The sequence below is a fragment of the Motacilla alba genome, chromosome 6, assembly GCF_015832195.1.
Source record: "Motacilla alba alba isolate MOTALB_02 chromosome 6, Motacilla_alba_V1.0_pri, whole genome shotgun sequence".
Classification (NCBI taxonomy): Eukaryota; Metazoa; Chordata; class Aves; order Passeriformes; family Motacillidae; genus Motacilla; species Motacilla alba.
In genome coordinates, this window is record NC_052021.1 from 17,704,625 (window position 1) to 17,726,505 (window position 21,881).

Here is a 21,881-nt window from a genome sequence, read left to right on the forward strand (position 1 = left end):
CAGACTTTTCCCCCTCCACCTAGACTTGTTATTACACAACATAAAGGCAGCATAAAATATTTGCTCTCTGATTCCACACAAAGAACTTCAGCTTTCTCAGGAAACGTAGAGCTCTTTGGAAGCCTGGTGTTCCACAATGGTAAGTCAAAGGTTTAGATTGGTTTGGGTTTTTTGTAATGGGGATACAGATTGGTATTTGCTTTAAAACTGCAAAAGGAGAGTATTTTAAGAGAATCATCTAGTTACATATTTTAAATGTGGCTAGATTGTATTTCAAACCTGTAAGATGCAAAGACAGGAAGACACGTCTGTGAAGATTACTGTGAGTTTTGTTCTTTGTATTGGAATTCTTTGCAAGAAACTGTACAGTCCTTCACTGCTGTTATCCTTTCCTCAGAAATGTTTGTGACAACATTGAGAGTTTTGCAAACATTCAGGACCAGGCTTTTAAAACTTGTAAATGTCAAGTTTAAAATATACCATTTTTCAGAAAGAAAAAAAAGTGTGTATATTTTGTCCATGTATTTTTTCAGTTCTTCATTTTGATCCCTCAAACTGTGTCCTGTTCCAGCTTTTCAAGCTTCCAAAGGTGTTTGCAGAATCTAAATCAACAGTTAGGTAATGATAAATAGACCAACAATGTCCTATGGCCTGGTTCTCCTGTGATTTGTGCTCACAGGAAGGTAATCCCGAAGGTACAGACATGAAGAAGTACCTTTGATGAGCATCTCAGGAATGGCATAGGTTCTACAGAGGAGAACCTATGGAGTGTCTATAGTATATGTTTGTGTCTATAGTATAGGATTAGTGTCTATATTATATGTTGATTCATAAACAGGGGAGAAATTACCATTTGCTTCTTTCTCTCTACAGAAGAGCTTTCTGCCTTTCCTTGTTGCAGTGGGCACCATGGTGACTCTGGCTGATGCAGAGTGCTTTGTTGAACTTCAGGCTCCAGGGAGGCCCTACAGAGGTAGAAACAAGGAAGATCCTCTGACCTGATCGCTCTGTGGTAACTTGGCTCTCTGTGGAGCTGCCAGGAAGAGCTCCAAATACAAGGGAGGGGGAAGACATTGGAAAAACACAAATAGGGGCCACCAGCAACAAGTTGCTAAATGTAGGGGGAAAACAAAGTCTTCCCCTGGGCTGCGTGTGGTTGCAGCAATATCATTGCAATTGGTGACAGGTTGCTACTGCTATTCCAGCACATGGAGCTCATTGAGGAGTTGAAAGAGTAAAAACCAATTCCTTGTACTTTACTATTGCCTGGAACTACATTTTTAGAAAAGTTGAAATAATTTTTAAACTCCTCTGCATTTAGGTGGAGGCTTAAAGAACCTGTTCTGTTTTGCTGCTGTCTTATGCAGGCTGTATGATGAATGGAAAACTGTATCCCTTTGGATACATTGAGAGGACAGAAGATTGCTACAAATGCAGCTGCTGGGAAGGTGGAATGCGATGCTGTTCCCTGTAAGTTTGAACTCCTTGGTACCATCATTGCCTGTAGGATGACCACAGGTGGGGATAGATGGATTTGTAAGGGCACAGGAGAGCCGTTTCCCACCCATGCCACAGAGCTAGTGAAAGCCACATAGAGCTCTTGATTGTTTGGATCCTTAGCTGTGTTTGCCTTTCCTCATTTTCTGCTGACTGGGGGTGGACACAAGCCTTTCCAGGCACATCCAGATGGTGCTTGCCTTTAATCTTTAAGGAACTTGTGAACCCCTCTTTCACTGCAGTTGTCTTTCATTAGCTGAGAAAGTGGGGGTAGGAGACTTAAGTGATGTTTCCCTAAAGAGCTTATGGTGATCTGAATCTCTTTCCTGAATTGCTTTTCTCCTGTGAATATGCTAAATGTAGAATGACAGGGCTCTGCTCTGAAGTATTTCTCCAGCATTCTCCTTTCCACCTCCTGCTTCCTCAAAAGCCCAAAATACCTCAATGGTGATCTTTGTCTTTATTTAGGAGGCACAGTCTATCAGGGAGCAGCCACCACATCCTATACAAACTGGAAATAATGAAAAATTAAAGGAAAAAAAGAGAAAATATGCTAAGCCCATGCTTATGTCAATGCAGAGTGCTGTGCTGGAAATGCTTTTGCTAGTGCTGAGCATCCTGGAACAGTGCAGTGCACAGGGCATCATTTGAGGCTCTGGCAGCTGCAGCTGTGTGCTGCTCAAGCTCGCTTAGCTGCCCTTAGCCATAGTTTGGCCTCTGTCACTCAGGAGTAGTTCAAGCTGTAATCACTGAAGTATTGAACCTTTTATTGTTCTCAAAACATATGTTTTCTATTTGCCTCTGACAGCTTTCGTACTCCTGTTTCTTTTGACAAAAAGAAATGTAAAGTTGTTTTCAACAAGAAGCGCTGTGAGTATAATGTGATGGATAGGGACCCCTCAAATCCATGTTCTTTCTTTTCTGCTGTGGGCTAACACCTGTATTCATGTTCTTAATATTAGTTGTTAAGAATTTGTATTTTAGGTGATTTATAGATGTTTACTTAACTTTTAAATTAAGTAGGATTTCATTCTACTAGTTTGCTTTGTTCAACCTGTATTTATTTATTTTGAAATTAGAGCCTTATTACCTGTAAGGTCCCAAGAGTTTCTGTAGAATCTGGGTGATGAAGATGACTTTCTTAGTGCAAGAAGATTTTTTATTTGCTGACAGAATCAGTAAATGTGTGAATGAATGACAAAAAGAAAGAAATCTAACACAGGCTTTGAATCTCATGAGAATATATTCTTTATGGTTCTGGGACTGGGAAGAACCAGCGTATTTGTGTGATTAGCACATCCTTCCAGAAGTTATCTGTGGGTGGGGAAGCCCATCTTCCTCTGCAAGGCCACCTCCTCTGCCACTTGTACTTGAAGCAGAATCTGAACAACTCAGCACAAACAAGATCTGACACTGGAGAAGAAAGAAAATGAATTCTGATGGGTTTACCAGGCCAAGGAAATGTTGAGACTTGTCTCGTAGGCTCCAGAGAATAAACTATGTTCACTGAGACCCAGAAATTGCATATAAATGTTTTAAAAAAGGTATTTTTTTAGTCTCAATGTGTAATTGTACTGGTTTTTCTATTACTAGAGTAGCTGCCAATACTGACACTTCCTTTTTTCCCCCCTCTAAATAAAAAATAATTTCGCAGTGAAGCTCAGGAGTCTTTAATCTCCCTTGCTCAGAGCTGGGAAATGCTCAAGAACATTGTCACAGGTAATTTTTACTGGTTTGGGATTTTTTTTTTCGTAAGATTATCCATCTGCAGGAAAGCAGGCTAATACATCACTCATCCTCTGTTTTGATTTTTTTTAATTATTTACTCACCACCAAAAATTAGTGAAATTTGTAGGGCAGAAAGAGAGAGGTACTAATTCTGTTTTCTGTCCTTCACAGAAATGAGACTAAAGAAAAACTTGTTGAATTTTGGTAACTTCCTCAGAAATCCCATCACAACTTCCTCTCCTAATGAGAAATATTTTTGTGTTGGTAAAACACTGGAGAATAAGTTTTTCCTAGTTTTATATCCACAGGTTATACCATACAAAAGCTCCTTAGAAACAACCCATTATTGTCAGAGTAAGTCCAAATTTCAGATTCTAAAGATGTTATAGAACTCAAATTCAATCTGTTGACACCTATACGATCAGAGAATCATGGCAATACCACACATGTATTTAATCTGCAGCATATTTTACATTTTAAGGCTTTCAAAAATAAAATGCTAGCTGTCACTTTATGAAAAAAATTACATGGAATTTCTTGAGTTTTCTACCCTTTTTCAGGTGGCCAATCCTTTTTGCTTTCTCAAAGAGGGAGAAAGCAATTCTCCCAGCCCCGGTTTGCTCTCAGAAAGTGACACATTACTTTCAAGAAGTATTCCAAGACATTGTGGGGGTTTTACAGCAGGGTCTCCTGGGCTTACTGCTTCACACCACTGCATAGTGCATACTGTCATTCCAAACTAAACAGCCCAAGTAGACTTCTGGTGAAAGCTGCCAGAGATGCAAGTCACAAAATCTCTCATGGTGTTCTGTTCTAGTTCCTGCCTATCTCAATCAGACAGGAAGAGTGCAGGGCGAGAAATGGCAGGAAGCAGGATTTTACACATTACAGGGGAAAACAGCAAAGAAAAAAGAGAAGAGGTCCCAAAAGCCAAGATATCCTTTGGATTTGGCCGAAGAATTCTGTGGTTGCTCTCCCCATCCCAGTCTGTTCTGAGACCTGCAGCAATAACTTCCAACCACGGCATTCAGTGTTCATGGAATCAGTAACTAACAGGTTTTTAAAATGGAAAAAAGCTCATGCTCTCTAAATAGAACTGAAATATAGTGGGGATATACACCAAAATAACTGAATGTCCCCAGAAATTACTCCAAAGGATGCTGAACTGCATAACTGTGTGATAAATTGGGCAGGAGATATTTCTCCTTTCTAATGCCTTTATGAATAAGAAATCAGCTGCCTGGGGAGAACCGGCACGCGTGCGGAGGAGGAGGATGATTGCAGCTTTGTCTGCTGGTATGCAGGCAGAGCTGGGGATTCTTTTCCTCCCAGGAACATCGGAAAATCCTAATAAGCGTGATATTCGAGGTCCTGTTCCTAGCTGGCATCCTTAGGGTGAGGGGTAAAAAGGATCTTAACAGACACTGGATTCAGTCGCTCGCCTTTAGACATTACTTAGATCCCTTAATTCCATGTTGGCTCGTTGTTTTAGGGTTTTTTTTGTAGGATTTGATATGGTGTTTACACCTTTGCATGCTGGTCTTTCACATTTTCATGTCAGCTCCGATTTCACCTTTTCCGTCCCCGGTGTCATCTCCGAATGAAAGAGGGATTTTTAGCCATCAACAGGTAATTAGAGAAAAACCATTAACAGCAGGTGATTACAACATGAAATTATTTACAACAAATAGTTAAAACTCCAACTTAGCAGCAATTTTACTATGCAACCTTTTTAAAAGAAATGAACACCTTTTTCTACTCATAACAACTGTTGGTATGAAATTGAAGTCAAGCCTTTCATTTTGTGCTCGCATGGGCAGCTTGTGTTCAAGATGAAAGAGTAGATAGATAATTTGCTATCACCTGGAGGACCAAAGGCATGCTCCCAATGCCAGCGTGGCCAGAGCAGTGTCCACTGTTGCACCATGTAGGTTCCACAAAAGCAGAGGCACTAGTGGACAGAGCTCCAGCAATGCTCCAAACTGCCACCCTTCCTGTAGCTAATTCCTTAAGTCACGGCTCCACGGAAAGTCTTTTTCACACATATATGGTTTTCATTTGATTAATCAGCTGCAGGGTCAAGATAACTGGCTGTGTTTGGAATCACTGTGGGTTTTCTTATTTATGGAATAAACTTTTCTGTCATTTTTCTAGTTCACTGAAGACTTCTAAGACTTTTTTTTTACTACCTGTCTTGAGACAGAAGGCAGAAGTGCAGGATATTTACCTTTTCCCATAAGCTGGAGATACCTTTTTTTTCTGAATCTGCCACTTGTATTCATTTTGATTTACTGCCTCTAGACTTTTGTTCTTGCTGGTACAGTACCTGTGCCCATCTCCCTCAGTTCTACCCACACTTCAGAGATAGAGGTTGCCTCATTGCAAGCATGGCCTGGTATTTGTGATTGGCCCTTTAGATCTTTTTGTCTGTCCCTATGTCCCTTGCTTACCACTGATCCTTTGTCCTGGGATCATGATCTGAATGGATTTTCCAGGCTGGCTGAGAAATTATCACATGTTTTAAAAATGCATTTGCACCATGATAAAAAATTATGTGTTTCTCATCCCACTGAAACTGCATTGAATTAAAAATGATATTGCACTCATGGATGGGGACTTGGCTACACATGGAAGAAGGCGGGTGTGTTCAGATCAGAGAAGAAATTATATTATTGTCTCAATCTTGGGTCTCACATGTTGAATTGAGGTCTCAATTCAAGTTTCTGCCCTGCCATCTGTTACCTGGGACAAATCACTCACACTGCCTGTGTACCTTGCTATAAAATTTATACAATTCTTTGGTAATTCCTGTCCTGAGAGAGATCTGAGGGCCTAGGCTTTGAGATTTGTGGATATATGAACTTCAGACTTAAGAAAAGTGTCCCCACCAAGATAAAACTTCCTTCTAGCACCTTTACAATATGTTCTTGTGTAAACAGTGCACTGTGTATTTTAGTGTTTGCATGTGCCTTTCCTTAACACAGTTATCCTTTCTCACACACAAATGTGACAGACTTTAATAAAGTAAAACCAATGTACATTATACATAGCATTGTCAGTTCAATGTCAAGAAGAGTAAAATCATGTTTACTTATGATCTGTGAGCTGAAATGCCTCATGCTTCCTCTTGTTCTTCCCCTCTCAATAGCGGTGATGGGTCCTGCACTTACTCTCCCACACAGAAATCTCACATTCTGGATCCCTCTCGACAATGTGAGAGTGGTACTGAAATGCTGGCCTAAGAAACAAAGTTCTCAGACTGCTTTCATTTTAGCACACCTCTTCTAGCTTTGAGTTGTCCATAGATATTATCTGGATTATTGGGCTGTTTTAATAACATGCTGTATTTCTCTCTCTGTTGATTGCCTTGCACTAAAACACACAAGAAAAAAATGAGTTTGCCATCTTGCATTACTCGGATTATCTCTGTTGTTATCAGTGAGATGTAACCAGAAACTCCAGCTGAAGAAGGACTAGAGTAAAATAGCAAGGTAAATCTTCAAGAAAGTCTCCAAGACTTCTCTCTGCCTTAGGAAGAAAGAGGATACTCTATCCATCAGAATAAGTGGAAAGGAGGAACAGAAGTGGGCAGAGCAATGAAATTCTTTGAATGTTTTTAGTAAGAAATTAAGCAGCTGGGAAGCCAACATAAGATTTCCACAGAGCTACATCTGTTAAACAAACCTGTTCCCCACCCATGCAAGGCACCTATCATCCTGTACATGAACAACATGAGGAAATGTGTTGTTATGTGGGTCACAAATGACCCAGGTAATCAATACATGAACAGACTATCCTCATAGAGTTTGCTGCTGTCAGTGTTTTCAGCACCACAGCATTTTACTGGGTTCATCTGAATTCACAGATCATGCAAAAAGGCTTCTTCATTGTCCCTTAACACTGCTCAGGCTTAGGCATGCCACTCTCTGCTGTGGTCCAAAGAAAACTGTTTGCAAGTTCCCTCCATAGCTTGCATAACTCTTTGCATAGCTTGCATCTAGAAAACAAGGGAAGCTCCTGCACTGGGAGCAGCTGGGCAGTCTGGAAGGCTGGGAAAGAAAATACACCAGCATGTTGGTTGGATGTTTAGTTTTTTCAGAGTTGAGCAACAAGCACATCCTTTGTCACTCAACACCAACCCAGAAAGTTGTCTTTTCTTTCATTTTGGCTGTAACAAATTCCACACGTTTCACTCCAGTACACCTACATCACAAATTTCCATGTGACTGATAATTTTTATTCACACACAGAACTGCTGCAGGGTGCCTGAGAAGCAAAATATTGCATGCTAAGTACATTACACCCAAGAAGAAAAAAAATTAAATAGCTCAGTATTTTTAACAGAATAAATGCAGTGCAATTTGATGGTCCTTTTTATTCCAAAATATCATGGGACATTTGGTCCAGTTCACCTTTGAGGACATGGAGGAGCCAATACCTTGAGCAGGATTCTATGCTACTTGCCACAGTATTGTCAGCCTAGAGGAAATTGTTACTTCTCAATACCTGAAGGTTACAAAGAGCCAGCATGAAAAGCTAGGGCACATCCTTAGATATCTCACAGGTGTTCATCAATTAGGTCAGGCAGCACAGGAGCAGGATGTGAGAAGGGAGGCTGTGAACTCTCTCCATCTTGACTGCAACCAGCACAAAAGACAGCTTTGGCCTAGGATCAGGGTGTAATACTTCACTACCCTACTGTGCCTTTCCCCCTCTCCTTTAACTGGAAAATGAAACTGATCTGAAACACCGACAGTATCCCAAACCACAATGCTGTTCAATTGGCTTCATACATATTTCTGAAAGATTCAAAGGGGATATGTGGACTATTGATTTCAATAAAGAAATTCCCAGGGCTGACATGTCCACTGATTAGGAGTCAAGGGTATGGTAGTTCTCCATTTCAGGGCCCGGTGTAAATCAGCACTGCCAAGTCTAACTTACTCTGGACAGGCTGATTGTCACAGCTTCATCAAGCACCTGCAAGCACTTCACCTATTTTCTGTCATCCTGAACAGTGATAGTCTAGTAACTGAAGAAAAACAATTTACCCAACTTACTGAGTTGGAAGCCAACTAAGATGTCACTAGAAGGAGTGGTCTCACAGTGACCTGTATTGCACTAATTCTGGCCTTCTCTCATGGACTTCCTGAGCTACCTTTCAATTCTGGAGTTTGAGTAGAAGATGTGGAGTAGCCAACCCATCTGGAGTTCAGCCTCTCCTCCCAAAACCACACAAGAAGTCACCACAATTATGCAGTCAGAGTAATTAGCTGCAGAGTATTGCAAACTGTGCAGCTCTGGTAATAAGGGATAAACTTCATCACCAAGAAGAGCCACAAAGTTTGAAATACTTGAAGCTCATAGGTAAAAGCTAAGCAAAAGGGGACCATAGTGGACCTCTTTGCTATCAAATTACTGTCCTTGGAAAGTGTGTCTGCCCCTGACATATCCAGCCTCTGCAGAAAAGGAACAGTTTCTCACTGGCTACAAGAATTAAAAAATAAAATATATAATGCCTCTTTCTTCATAGAGGACCTGAGCATATGGATCTCCTACATGATGGAAAACTGAAGAAGGAGGAAAATGGTTATCTAGGACCCATGTTTTAAACCCTAGGTGGTTGAAACTAGGCATGCAATTTTGTTGTGATTGACAACCATCATGTCTCTAATGGTTTTCTCAGGGCAAGTGCTAATATTCCTTCTAGGCTTGAAAAGTGCTTCCTGTAACTGCCTCCCAACTCCGGTGTGGCACAAAAGCCACGCCTATTTCTCCAGTGTCTGTTAGAACAAACCTTTCTTCCTGTGTGTAAATGCCTTATCTTAATGTCCACCCCATGAAGTCATTCTGCAGAAACTTCATTGGTGCCAGACATGCATGGTCAGTTTGCTCAAGGGCTCTTATCACAAATTCCCTCTCTATATAAGGTCTCTGAGAAGATGAGCTTTGTACAGGCCATCTCCCTTCTGGAAGTCTCATAATTCTGCAAGAATGGTGAGTCCTTACATCTTGTACTGTAAAAGACCATGGTATGTTGCTATAGATTTTAAAGGAGTTTCTGTTGGATTTATCTCAGTACTTGGCATATTAAGAAACTTGGACAATGTATAAATTCTGTGTTATGAGAGCAAGAGGCAAAGAGAGGGAAAGGCAGGTAAGAACTTGGGGTGAAAAGTCTGGATAATATCTGAACACTTCTTTGAACTCAAAAAAAGGTATCTTGATTTTTACTCCTTTGTCACTCTGTTGCAGTTTTGTGGGTTTTAACCTCTCTTCTGCAAAATGAAGCACTAAATTTGCCTCCTCTCATCTCTCAGTAGTGACTTCTTTTTATAAGTGACCAGTCCTATTCTGTCTGAAACGACACACTTACATACAGTATGTGTATGTGATTGTTTCTTCCTGGTCTACCAGGAACAAACTTTTCTTCTCTTACCCTTCAAACATTTCAAACTAATATTGAAACTTCAGCTGAATTTTCAGGGAAAAAACCCTCACTAACAAAGTCACAGAATATAGAATTACCTAGGTTGTAAGTGACACCTGCAAGTAAGGCACAGGGCCAAGACCTGAGTGTTTAACTTCAGCTAAAGTTATTTCACTTGTTCCTAATCTTTCAATATTAGGGTGAAACATTCTCTAGTTCTACAGACTGCAGTAAAGAAGTTTTTGCAACTGTGAAAAAACAGTTGGTGACCAACTATAGATACTAGACCTATAGATAAAAGATACCAGATAGATATATAGATACCAGACCTATAGATAAAAGAAGGACTAGAAAATTTAAGGGGTAATGGAAAGGAATAGAACACGCATTTTTCACAAACAGTAGCTGGGTCTAGCAGTCAATGCTTGATCTTAACAACATGGAAAGACAGAAATTTTTTCCCCTCCCATGTGATGTTCTGCCTCTGCTTCTTTAAAATGGTTCCGTATTCCTATAAGTGTGCTAAAGTGCCTAAACTGCAAAAGACAATTGGATTTTAATTTGAAACCACAATGTATTTTCCTGTTATTTATCATCAAGACATCTTAATAGTTCTGAAGGATTGATGTGAATTCTGTTTTCTTGTTCAGAACACCATCTTGGCCTGCCTTCTCGCTCTTGCCATCAGCATGCCACTGTCTGATGCTTCTTGTTTCTTTATGCCATTCAAGCCAGGGATGTCTAATGGTGTGGTTGTAGGTAAGAAGTCAGCAACCCTCAACTTGACAGACATAATCAGAATCATTGCTTGATTTGTCCATTCTGTGCAAGTCATCACAATTTAGAAATAAGTGGAAACAGTGGAGAGGAATCAAAGGGAAATGGGAGGGAAATGGGAGGGAAATGGGAGGGAAATGGGGTATGGAGGGTAATATAATATAATATAATATAATATAATATAATATAACATAACATAACATAACATAACATAACATAACATAACATAATATAATATAATATAATATAATATATGTTATTAAAAGAGCAAGTTATCTGGGGAGATTCACACAGACCAAATTACTAATAATATTTTTCCAGGGAAGTAGCACAGTTTTAGTTTACTCATCTGCATGAAGTAGTAAGTCATATTTTTACCATGGATCACATCTAGAAATCAGAGAAGGGAGAAGTGTAAGTGTTTGTAGTCAGTATGAAACAGGAAACAGATTTACAGGTATTCAGCACCATGCAATTTACTCATGTCTTGTTTTATATCCCTAAACAAATTCCTAAAAGCAGAATGACTGCATCCCTTCAGTCTGAATCTGCCCTTTCTGAACACAGCTAGTCTGTCAGTCTACAGATGAGTGGAGCTGCAGGATAAAAGTTCCCAAAAGAGAAGCATGCTATTTTTTGGACGCAACAGGAGTTGATGTGTGCCAATATGCAAAAAACCCACACACCTCAAAGTGGTCTAAAATATAGCTTTACCTGGGAAAGCTGGTGCTACTACTTGAAGAAATGAGTTAACATCACCAAAGAAAAGAACATTCATAGGCAAAGACACAGCCTAGAAGCCCCACCACTCTCTTTTGTTCTGTTCTCATAAAATTCTGCTTTCCAGATCAGTTATTTAGGAGGCCTATGATCTATTCTGTGACTGTTGGATAGGAACTTTACATCCAACATTTGCTTTCTTCCTGTAGATGAGGACTGGGAAAAGTTTTTTGACCAGATGTAGTCTTGCTTTAAAGGAGAAGTCAACAAGAGGTGTTGTTAATAGGAAAGTCAAAGCCTTTTTTAATTCTAGCCAGGTCTGTATCTAGTTGTCTTTCTGCTGGGTTCTTCAAATTCCATACTTGAAGATGAACTGCACCAGGAAACCCCATGCTGTTAAGAACCTCAGGAGACAGAAGGACACAGGTCTCTCTTCTCCGTGCATTGGGTAGCACACCCTGGTCTGTTGTTTGGCAGATAGGGATGTTAATGCAAAAAAGCCAGCAAAGATCCCCCCCATTTTGTACATCCAACAGTTGTTAGTGCAATGGGTCTGACACTGAAGGCTGCTCATACTCTACATTTTCAGGCTGCCTTGACGAAGAAGGAAAGGTCCATGAATTTGGTTCCAGCTGGAGGACCGAGAACTGTGATGATTGCTCCTGTTCCAAGACTGGAATTGGCTGCTGCACTAGGTGAGTTCAGAGCAGCAGTGGGGTTTTTTCTCAGCTGCCATGATACAGCACAAACCTCCTTTGCACAGGAGCTCCTGAGAAATAACAATAATCTTTCTTCCACTCACTTCCTATGACAAAGATATGCATTAATCCAACACCATCCTCACTGAACATGCAAGAAATTCCTCTGAAAAAATAGAGGTTGTGTTTAACAAATAATTCTTGATTTAAAATAAAAAGAGAATTTAATTTTTCTCAGGGCTAAAACATCAGGCAAGTTATTGATTCAAGAGCGAACACTCTAAGAAATTTCTATTGATCCTAGTCCAGATCTTCCCAAAGCCACACATTGCCTCACTTTCCTCTGAAAAGCAGGTCAAGGTACCTTGGCTGTAATTTTTACCATAGTGATACCCAACCACTCATGCAGTATTAGTTCCATACCATGGATGAAGAGAAGAAGCAGTGATATTGGAATAGCAAATAAGCACAATAAACATCCTTTGGGTGTAGACCAGAAAAACTACAACTCTCCCTTCATCCTGCTTACACAGCAGTCTAAGTAACATTTGAGCTAGGACTTTTGTGCAAGTTTCCTTTTCTGCTCCCAAAAGTCTCCTCAGTATAGCCTCTTCATATCAAAGGGGCAGATATCACCTGAAGTGGAAGCTACTTATTTCTTGGTTTCATTACCTCTTTTTCTTTTCCCAACCACAGCTATATGAGACCAGTCGACTATGATGAAGAGAAATGTGAAAGCATTTTCAACAAGGAGACTTGCTCTTATAAAGTAGTGGAGAAAGATGATCACTCCAAAGAATGCCCAGTCCATTCATGGGTGGGGTAACAGAAGAATAGTGGATTGGGGGAATATTTCCTTTTATTGTTCTGATGGTTCTCTCACAAATGCAACACTTAAAACACTTAAAATGCAACTGTTAAGTGAAATCTACTCATGAATCCCAACATATAATGAAACTGAGTATCTACTCACAAAAATCTCTCTTGGTTTCTCTGCCTTATGCTTCACCATGAACAAAGAACAACCTGTTCCTTCCTAGAGGTCAGACATTAAAGGTGACATTTTAAAGTATCCTCAGTAGCTGCTAATGAGTGTTCTTCTCTGGTCATGTTTCAGTGCCAAGGAGCATATTCTGTAATCTGTGCACACCTCTATCTTAAAGCTAAAATAAAATCAAATAAAGCATCAGAAATTCATGTGACTTATTTTCTTCTTTAAGGATGAAAACCAAAATAATTAAAATTCCAAACACCATGGGAAAAAAATGAAAAGCTACTTGAGAATCTTTCTGAATGCTCTGTTTTCTATAACATCTTACATGATTAACTTTTGTTCTCTATGGCTTCCTGGAGACCAACCTATGGACTGCAAGATCCATCAGCTGCCCAGTGCTATTCTTCCATTACACTGAGAGCATAGAAGACCCAATCATCAGCCTGAGCTCTGAGTGAAAGAAAGGGTCCTTTATTCAGGTTAACCCTTAAAAAATGAAAGGTTTTTAACTGGGCTATGGGCAGCATTGTAGCTGCATGGAGTGACTGGGCCCAGATAGGGAAGCAGCTCAGCAAATTTGCAAACAGTAACTGAGAGGGAAACACTTACTGTATGAGCTCTCCTTTGGGGCACAGCTTCATAATCTTTATAGCACGTTTATTAAATTTCCACAAGGGACTATGAGCATCCTACATCTCCAGGTTCTATTTGTCCACAACAGAAAGTGTGTCAATACTTCATAAGCTCATCATTTCAAATTATGGAATGAGCATATACCTCATGAGCGGTGCCCAGTCTGCAGGGGAAAGGCAAACCTCAGCTTGTATTGGCTTTAACTTCATGATTCACCAGATGATCTCCAGAGGTCACTTTGAATCCTAGCAGTTCTGTGATTGTATCCACATTCAGTGACAGTGCTGGGAGACACAGTCCCACTGCAGCTGGGCAGTGAACCTGTTTACCACCTTTGCAAGCTTGTTCTTAGATAAAGTACAATTGAAGGCATTTTCTAATGACACCATGCCTAGCACAGACTCCAGCACTTCAGGGTTGAGGCTAGAGGACTTGAAAATTATTTCTGAGAAACTACTGGTGCATTGAAACTGTAGGGTTACTCTTCCTAATTTTCACCAGAGGAGGTGACACAGAAAGGGGAGCAGTGTGGAGAGAGAGAGATGTTTTACCAGGGAAGGCAGTGATAAGTCAAGCGGCAAAGGTTTTAAAATAAAAGAGGCTACATTCAGATTAGACACAAGGGACAAACTCTTTAATATGGGGATAGTGAGACACTGGAACAGGTTGCTCAGAGAACTTGCAGATGCACCATCCTTGGAAGTGTTTTAGGCCAGGTTGGACAAGGCTTTGAGAAACCGGGTTTAGTGGAAGGTGTCCTTGCTCTTAACAGGAGGGTTGGACTAATTGACCTCTAAAGATCTCTTCCAGTCCAAACCATTCTTTAGATATCCTGTCTGCAACAGACTTCCAGATGCAGTTGTAAGGCAAGCCTATAGAGAGCACCAAGTCATAACTAAGTTGTGACCAAATATTTACTTTCCTTTTTTAAGGCTGACTAGACATATACACCCAAATTCCAGAAAAGCCAACCTGAAGCAGCACTCCTACACAATCCAGAGCTATTTAATCACATTTTAAATCCACCCAAGCACCTTTCTCCACCATCTGCCAAATCCTCTTAAATGTGGATCTACCCTGTTTGCTATGACAAAATAGGAAAGGTTCGTTTCTTGCCTAACCCAAAACAGCTCACAGAGCACTCTGCTCTCTTCTTGTCTGCTCCAAGTTTCAACATGGAAACAGATGATTTTACCTATTGCATCTAGTTTTGGAGCACCAGAAGCACAGCAGGGACCTGGATCCCTTCTGTAGCAAGGAGTCTAGCTATGGGAAGACAACAAAACCCTCAAATCTGGAAAAAACAGAAACAGAGCATACAAAACTCTGCTTTGAACTTCCCACTTTTGCCAAGTTATATTTTGCCTTGGTATTTCTCTACTTCAGCATTCACAGCTACAGTCCCATATAAAGAATACATCCCTCAGCCTCAAAACATTTAGATCATAACACCACTAGGTTCATGTAGTGGAAAGAGAATACTCACAGGAAAGTTTCCTCCACTATCCTGTCAGGTTACAGCTTTGGGAGGCTCTGCAGAACCTTGAGGGTCAAAACCCAGGTAGAGCAGGACTGGTTGTGTCCTCTCGTACCCCAAATTTCCCTTTCATCTCCTGAAAGTGCACAGCTTTCCTGCAAGAAGGAGAGGCAGTTTTGGATAGCTGTCCCTCCTCGTCCACGAAGTCTTTTTAAGGCAAGTCTTTTAAATATTGGAAAGGTACTCTTGTCCTAGAAATGAAATCTAGTGCTTAACCTACCAAAGCTTTTAAATCAAACACTAGACAACACATATACATCTGATGCAAGTTTTCCTATTGAACAATGCTTATCACCTGAAGCTTAATAGCTTTGTACCCATTCATATTTTGTGTCCAATAAGATTTTTGCCCCAATCTTAAAATAACAATCCAACTTAAACAAGGGAAGTGCATATCTCATTTACATTATGCATACCAAGGAAGCCATAGATTTTCAGTTCACATTCTGCTCTGTGCCAGTTTTAAAATCTCAGATAAATTCAATTCATGAGAATTTTGCTTGTTCACTTTGCTCTTAGTTAACTCTTCTGTTGGTATACAGGAAAGTTTGCATTAGCACCTTTTCAAAGCCTGACGGTTTCTGCTAGAATCTAATGTTGTGTGCATGTTTCCTTGGGTCAAGCTGTGGTTTATTTAAGGGTGAAACTGATTGGAATTTATTTGCTTTATGACAGGTATATACATGAAACTGTAGAACACACAAGTCATATGACCAATCTAAAATACACAGCAAGCCTGGGTTACTTTAACCTTCTTCCCCATACTCAAAATTCTGTTTTCCCATTTTATTTATTGCAGGAGGTCTCAAGCACTGACCCATGCTCTTTACACTTCCCCAAGGTTTCAGTGCTTTTGCACAGCCAGTGCTTCCAGTAGATCTCCATTAAGGACTGCTGATAAACTGCAGTGTGCTTTTTGCAAATGTAAAAGCATCAGGAAATCAATCTTGAATCGTCTGCACAGAAGGAAGACAGTATCACCCAGCACAAGTGGTGCCCAGACTGCTGCTGCAGCACCCCTAATAAGTAGCAAACCATCTTCTCACTGAAAAAGGCCATGTCACTTAGGTAGTAGTTTTAGGGAAAATATTAAATTTCATTTGATTTCCCAAGAGCTGCATGAGCATTAGGTGTAGGGTCCTGCTAATGACTCACTCCCATGAGTTTAGCTAAAAAAGGAGTCAGCCAGTTGTCAGAGCCAGCAGGATTATCAGTTTCCCTTATTAACCTCTCTAAAACAGATTGACATGAACCATTTTGAAGTCAGGTCAGATTTATTTTTGTGCTTTAACCCAATTTTGAGGCCCACCATAGTGTTTAGTACTTAAGCAATACATTGATGTAGTTTTGAAACACAGGGTAAAGCAATAGACATCCAGCAGCTCATGTCTAAAGCCACTAAAGTCTTTCAAAGAAATGTTTTCTGTGTGGGCAAGTTGTAATAAAATTATAGAGTTGGCCATATTCAGAGCCTTGGTGACATGGAGCCACCCCTCTGATCCGTGGGGAATCACAGAGCCCGGTCCCTCCAGCTCCAGGCCTCTCCTCAGAAAACACAGGATCCTTCTAATTGTCAAAATCTTCCCAGGGCAGAATTGCCTCTTTGGCTGGGCTCTGAGACCCTGTTTTAGCCAAACCACTACATGATTAGACCAGTTTACTTTGGCGACTGCCCTGACAGATGCAGGAGCAAGACAAACAGGGAAAGGAGGTGCTGGATGTTCCTCTCATTGCTTCACAGAACTCAAGCAGGGGAGGCACATTAACTGTTGCTGTTCCCCCACAAGCCAGTAAAGGAAGTTGTTTGACCTAAGTCAGTGTGTCTAGACCTGGGCTTTGAGCACTTCCAGCACAACAGAGCCCAAGAGAGAAGGTACAGAGGGAAAGCAGCGAATCAACATAGTCACTGTTCTCGAGGTACTCAGCCTTCCCAGCCATCACCTAGGCTGAGAGAACTCATCCTTCCCTTGAAAGAGGATCTGTGCTTAACATTGCAGCCCCAGAAGACAACTTCATTTACAACTGCACAACGGAGAATCCTCTCTCCTCCTTGTTTTAATCATTTGACATGGAAAACCTTGTTTGTCTCAAGAGGAAATGTCCAAGGAGGTCAGCAAGAAGATGAACAGAGTCAGGTTCAGCCTCTTCTCTCCTCCAGATCCCACAGACAATTCACTCAATGTTTCAGGCTTCCATAAGCATTTGGGGTTTCTTATTCTCAATTCATCCAAGATGCTTTAAGCTGCCTTTTTTTTCCCTTTTTTTTTCTTTTTTTTAGGACACAGTGCACACAGAGCCCTTTAGTGTACACTTCAGTCTGGATGTAGAGCTAACAGGCACCTCTGTAAGAAATAGCCTGTCACACTTCAGTTTCCTATATTATGTGCATATTTTATACATATAAATGTGTTTGCCTTTGTGAGAAAGAGCAAAAATTATATTAAATTAATACAGTTATTTCTCTTCAAGGAGAGAAGGATAACTAACTAATTAAAAATAATTTTAAGTAAGAGAATAATTTGGAACCCACCATGCTCTTCAAGTCAGAATTGCTTATTACATTTTCCTGCAATTATATTCTTATTTGAGATATTGTCCACTTTAACATTTATTTCTCTTCAAGACACAGCACAACATTTGTCAAGAATTATAGCAGGGACAGAGAAGAGGTGAGTCTGGCCTCTTGCTATACCAGACCCTAATCAATTGGTTTCAATTAAAATAAAACCAAATTCACAGTAATATAAGAGCTTTGTTATGTTTTCACCTTGTTGCCTTTGCTAACAAGTTACTTTGAGCAGATAATTCCTGTCAAAGACAAATTAATTTATTTAAAGACTACCAGAAAAAGAGTATTTCCTCAAAGCACTTCATTAGACACCACAACTGTTTCCTGCTGCAGAACTGCACACAGAGAGCACGATCTACCAAAATCATAAGGTTAACACAAAACTTGACAGCTGTACTGCAAAGCTAAAAGCAAAGTACAACAGAAGCTCTAAAGTTTCTTGCTAAGTTCATACAAACAAATAGAGAGTTATTCAGATCTGCTGTCACAACAAACAGTGGCCACATCCTCCACAACTGTTACTTGACTCCAGATCCCTCAGGAGACCACACTTGTTCTGCCATTTCCCCTTCTGTCCCAAAACCACTTTCAGTGCAGCTTTGTTTCCTCTAGCTGTTTGTCAATCAGTGGAAGCTAACGAGTTCAGGCATACCAATCAAGTGCCTAATTAAAGCCAGGTGTGCCAAAAGAGCCATGCTAATGGAATTAATGCACTCATTAGGCTGGGAATGCTCTGGCAACTTTTGAAACTTGTTATGTCTATGCTCCAATTCAGTACAGCACTGAATCCCTGCAGCCCTAATGTGCCACACTGATATGTGCTAATTCTTCTGGCCGGTTCTGAGAGGCAGCCTCACATACTGTGTGTGTTTAACAGTCTAATGTCACAAAGAGCTGGACACCTATGGTAAGAAATGTATTGAAGGAAAGGTCCTCATTTTACTATTGCAGAAACAACACTACCTTTGGTGTCTGATTCCTGCTGTGTTCGAGGCAGGACATGCATACAGTGAAATAAAACTGGAACTTTTTCTTTCTTTGCCTTCTTCAGTCCTCAGCATTGCTTCTGGACTGAGACAATACACATCTCATCTCATTTTTGCTGCCAAAATTGTGCTACGTGGTCATGCTGATCTGCCTCTAGTCCCCAGGGCTGACTTTGCTTCAACAGCTGAGAGATAACATAACAGCTAGTTCCTGCTAAGTATGGACATAATGTGTCTTGTATAAAATAATAGAAAATATAATAAATCAGGCTGAGAACAGTGGACTTTCCACATCACTGCACTGTATGAATCACCTGTCCTGTACCTCCTCACAGCAGGTCAGTTGAACAATAGTGTCCTTTCCCCACTGGTCCTTGGTGGCCTGCCAGTTCTGGAGGCACTGCTTTCTGGTGGTCAGATTTCTCCTCTGACACCAGTGCTGATGCAGAGCGGCCAGTGTATCTGCTGGAATTTCTTCTGATTTACACCAGCACAATGGAGTTCAAGATGCCAAAATATGCCAGTGCACAAAATGAGCCTTTGCAAGACTTTTTGAGGTGCCACCTTCTGATTGATGATCGGAACAGGTTAGAGCGTCCATTGGGAGCACATTTACATCGCCTCGCTTTGCACTGAGCATTGTTTCCTCACTGTATATAAACAGACACTACTCTTCATTATTATATGGGAGCAGCCCATGCAAGTATGGTGAGTTACCAGCTTTTTGTGTGTGTGTGTGTCTGTAATATTTTTACACTGGAAGTATTTTTGTATTTGATTTTTTTTTTGTAATAGTAGGACTCATCTGTAACTCTGTGCTAGACCTCTGAAAAAAAACAACCCTTAATTATAAAAAAAATTTCTTGTTTTCTTTCTAGAAATTCTTGCTTGTTTTTTGCTTGATCCTTCTCTTCTCAAGAACTCTGTGTGTTCCTGCTCGCTGTTACCTTAGACCAGCCAGAAAATATGGTAAGAATGGCAAATATATTATACGTCCCTGAAACATCAATTCAGAGATTCAAAGGGTTTTTTTCTTAGAAATGTTGAAATAGCATAACAAGCTCTTTGCTGAGGAATGATCCAAACAGTTACTTACTCAGGAATCAACCCACCCAGAGGTATCTCTGGACTGAGAGATTCAATAATTACACTCTGGGCTGATGTATGACTGAGGTACTTTCCTACGTGGGAAAAACCCATGTACTTTTAAGCAGCATTGATTAATCTGAAGGGGGCACCTGACACTAAAATCAAAGCAAAGACAACACAGCTGTTGTTTAAATTGCTTTTAGTAGTGCAAGTTGAAATATAGTAAGAAGTGGGGAGGAGGAAGGAATGAGAAAATAAAATCAAATCTGTGTGTTGAATATAAGGGCATAAATATCCCCCTGTAGCCATAAGCTAAGGTGTTTTTCAGATCCATTGCTACAGCAGAATAACATGCACCTGGCATGTGGTTGCTACATTTGGTCATGCTGTGTCATACACTCATGCACACCGCAGGAGCAAGGACAGGGTAACTTTTGGGAAAGCACAGAGTTAGGCTCTTCCCTGGTGTGATTCTACAGAAATCAGTGCTTTGATTTCCACAAACATAATCCCGTGGCCTACATCTGCTGATTTACTGACTATTATTTTCTGGTGTGTACATTCAGGGTGCCTTTCAGACAGAAACCTCTATGTTTTTGGTGCGGTGTGGAAGAATGAAGATTGTTTCCAGTGCAGGTGTAAGATGGGTGCAATGACTTGCTGCAGCTTGTAAGTTTACCCAAATTATTGTTTGTTTATTCAGAAACTGGTTGAAATATTCAGACTTCAAAACCCTCATTGAAAGCATGTACTGAAATTTCATACTCATGAGAGCAAAACTCCTTTTCCTGTTTCCTAGTTAGCTCTAATCATGACCAGCAGAATAATCAGTCAGTCACACAGACTTTTTGGGGAAGAAACAATGAAACACAGGGTGTTTCTAGTGCATAGCTCTTATCACCTGGTCCTTCTTTTGATTCATACATTAACTGGGTGTGTGCTTCCCTTTAGCCTCTGTTTCTTTGCTCCTTCTGTTCACCAGCTTGTCTCCAGATACCTAAACACCCCACAGCACATGAACCTGTGGGTTTCTATAGCTCTGCACCAAATCACTGACCTGCCTGCAAGCATCTACTCAGATATTCTAACATCCTTGCCATGCTGTCAAGACCCCCAGTTTCCTCCTTATCAAAACAGGACATACATGCTGATAATTTGCTTTCTTGTGTGTTTCTGTCTATGGATGGCAGTGACTCATCAAGAAGAATTGTGTCTTCCTGAGTGGTGATGTGAACTGATTATCTCCCCAGAAGACTAGAAAAATCCTTCTTTTAATGGGAGGGAGAAAGAGTCCCATAAATGATCCGTGAGGAAGATTACAATCCAAGGAACTTTTGGAGGGAAATATTGCCAGCTTTTCTCAGCCATAAGAGGGAGGGAGGTTGCCTGTGCTGAGAAGAGGCCCAGCTGGGAGTCATTCATGCTGAGATGATTCAGCACTCTGTAAATTGTTTTTATTATCAAGAAAGTTTTAGTTTGAATGGGGAAGACAGAAGTAATCCGTATTTTGCCTTTGTGTGGGAATTTATACTAATCCCTAACAGAATGACCAGTGAGAACTGCATTTAAACAAGAGAAACGTTGGGAAATCACTTCATCTGTTAACAGCCACAATCTGGGCTCTGTATTCCTCCTGTCATAACCCATAGTACTTATTATGTATATCCACAGGCCGAGTCAATCCATGGCTGCTCCAGGATGGCTGTAGCTCAGTGAGTATCCTTCTCAAACCGTGCCTCAGCTGCTGATTTTCTCTTTGTCTTTCTCGATGACAGGGTTGTAGTCCCCAAGAAGTATGATAGGGTGAACTGTGTTGGCCTATTCCACAAGAAAAGCTGTTCCATCCGAGTGGTGAAAAAGACTAATCCTGAGATAAGTTGCAAAGTCTACAATGGAGTTGGATAAGACCACAGGATGTATTTCTCCTCTTCGACACCTACCCCAGAAGCTGAATACACTCTGGATCTCTCCTTTGGAAGAAAGCAGCAAGCAGCATGTCTTCAAGGGAAATGAGCTTGCCTCATGCCTTTCACAGCTCTAATTGTGCCATATCTATCTCATTTCTGATGCTAGGTGGTTTGTCTTACACACATTTGTAACCAAACGTTATCATGGGCTTTTCTCCTATTGGGATCTAGAGTTAAATACATTTTCACATACATCAAACCACTCTAGTCACTGATTGGTCTCCTTGAAAACAGAAGAATTCATGGTGTCTATAAA

General features: G+C 40.6%; 1 protein-coding gene and 1 long non-coding RNA gene across 2 annotated transcripts; both read left to right on the plus strand.

Moving 5' to 3' along the window:
- LOC119702781 lies at positions 1 to 3,155 on the plus strand. The gene is made up of 3 exons (XR_005257444.1): positions 1 to 139; positions 874 to 973; positions 1,368 to 3,155. It is a non-coding gene; the product is annotated as an uncharacterized LOC119702781 (long non-coding RNA).
- A 5,933-nt stretch (positions 3,156 to 9,088) lies between these two features.
- On the plus strand, positions 9,089 to 13,047 carry LOC119702592 (beta-microseminoprotein-like). Its single transcript, XM_038140886.1, has 4 exons — positions 9,089 to 9,222; positions 10,306 to 10,414; positions 11,742 to 11,847; positions 12,547 to 13,047. Exons 1-4 carry the CDS (start codon positions 9,220 to 9,222, stop codon positions 12,674 to 12,676), a joined length of 348 nt encoding a protein of 115 aa, XP_037996814.1. The 5' UTR covers positions 9,089 to 9,219; the 3' UTR covers positions 12,677 to 13,047.
- The last annotated feature ends 8,834 nt before the right edge of the window (positions 13,048 to 21,881 follow it).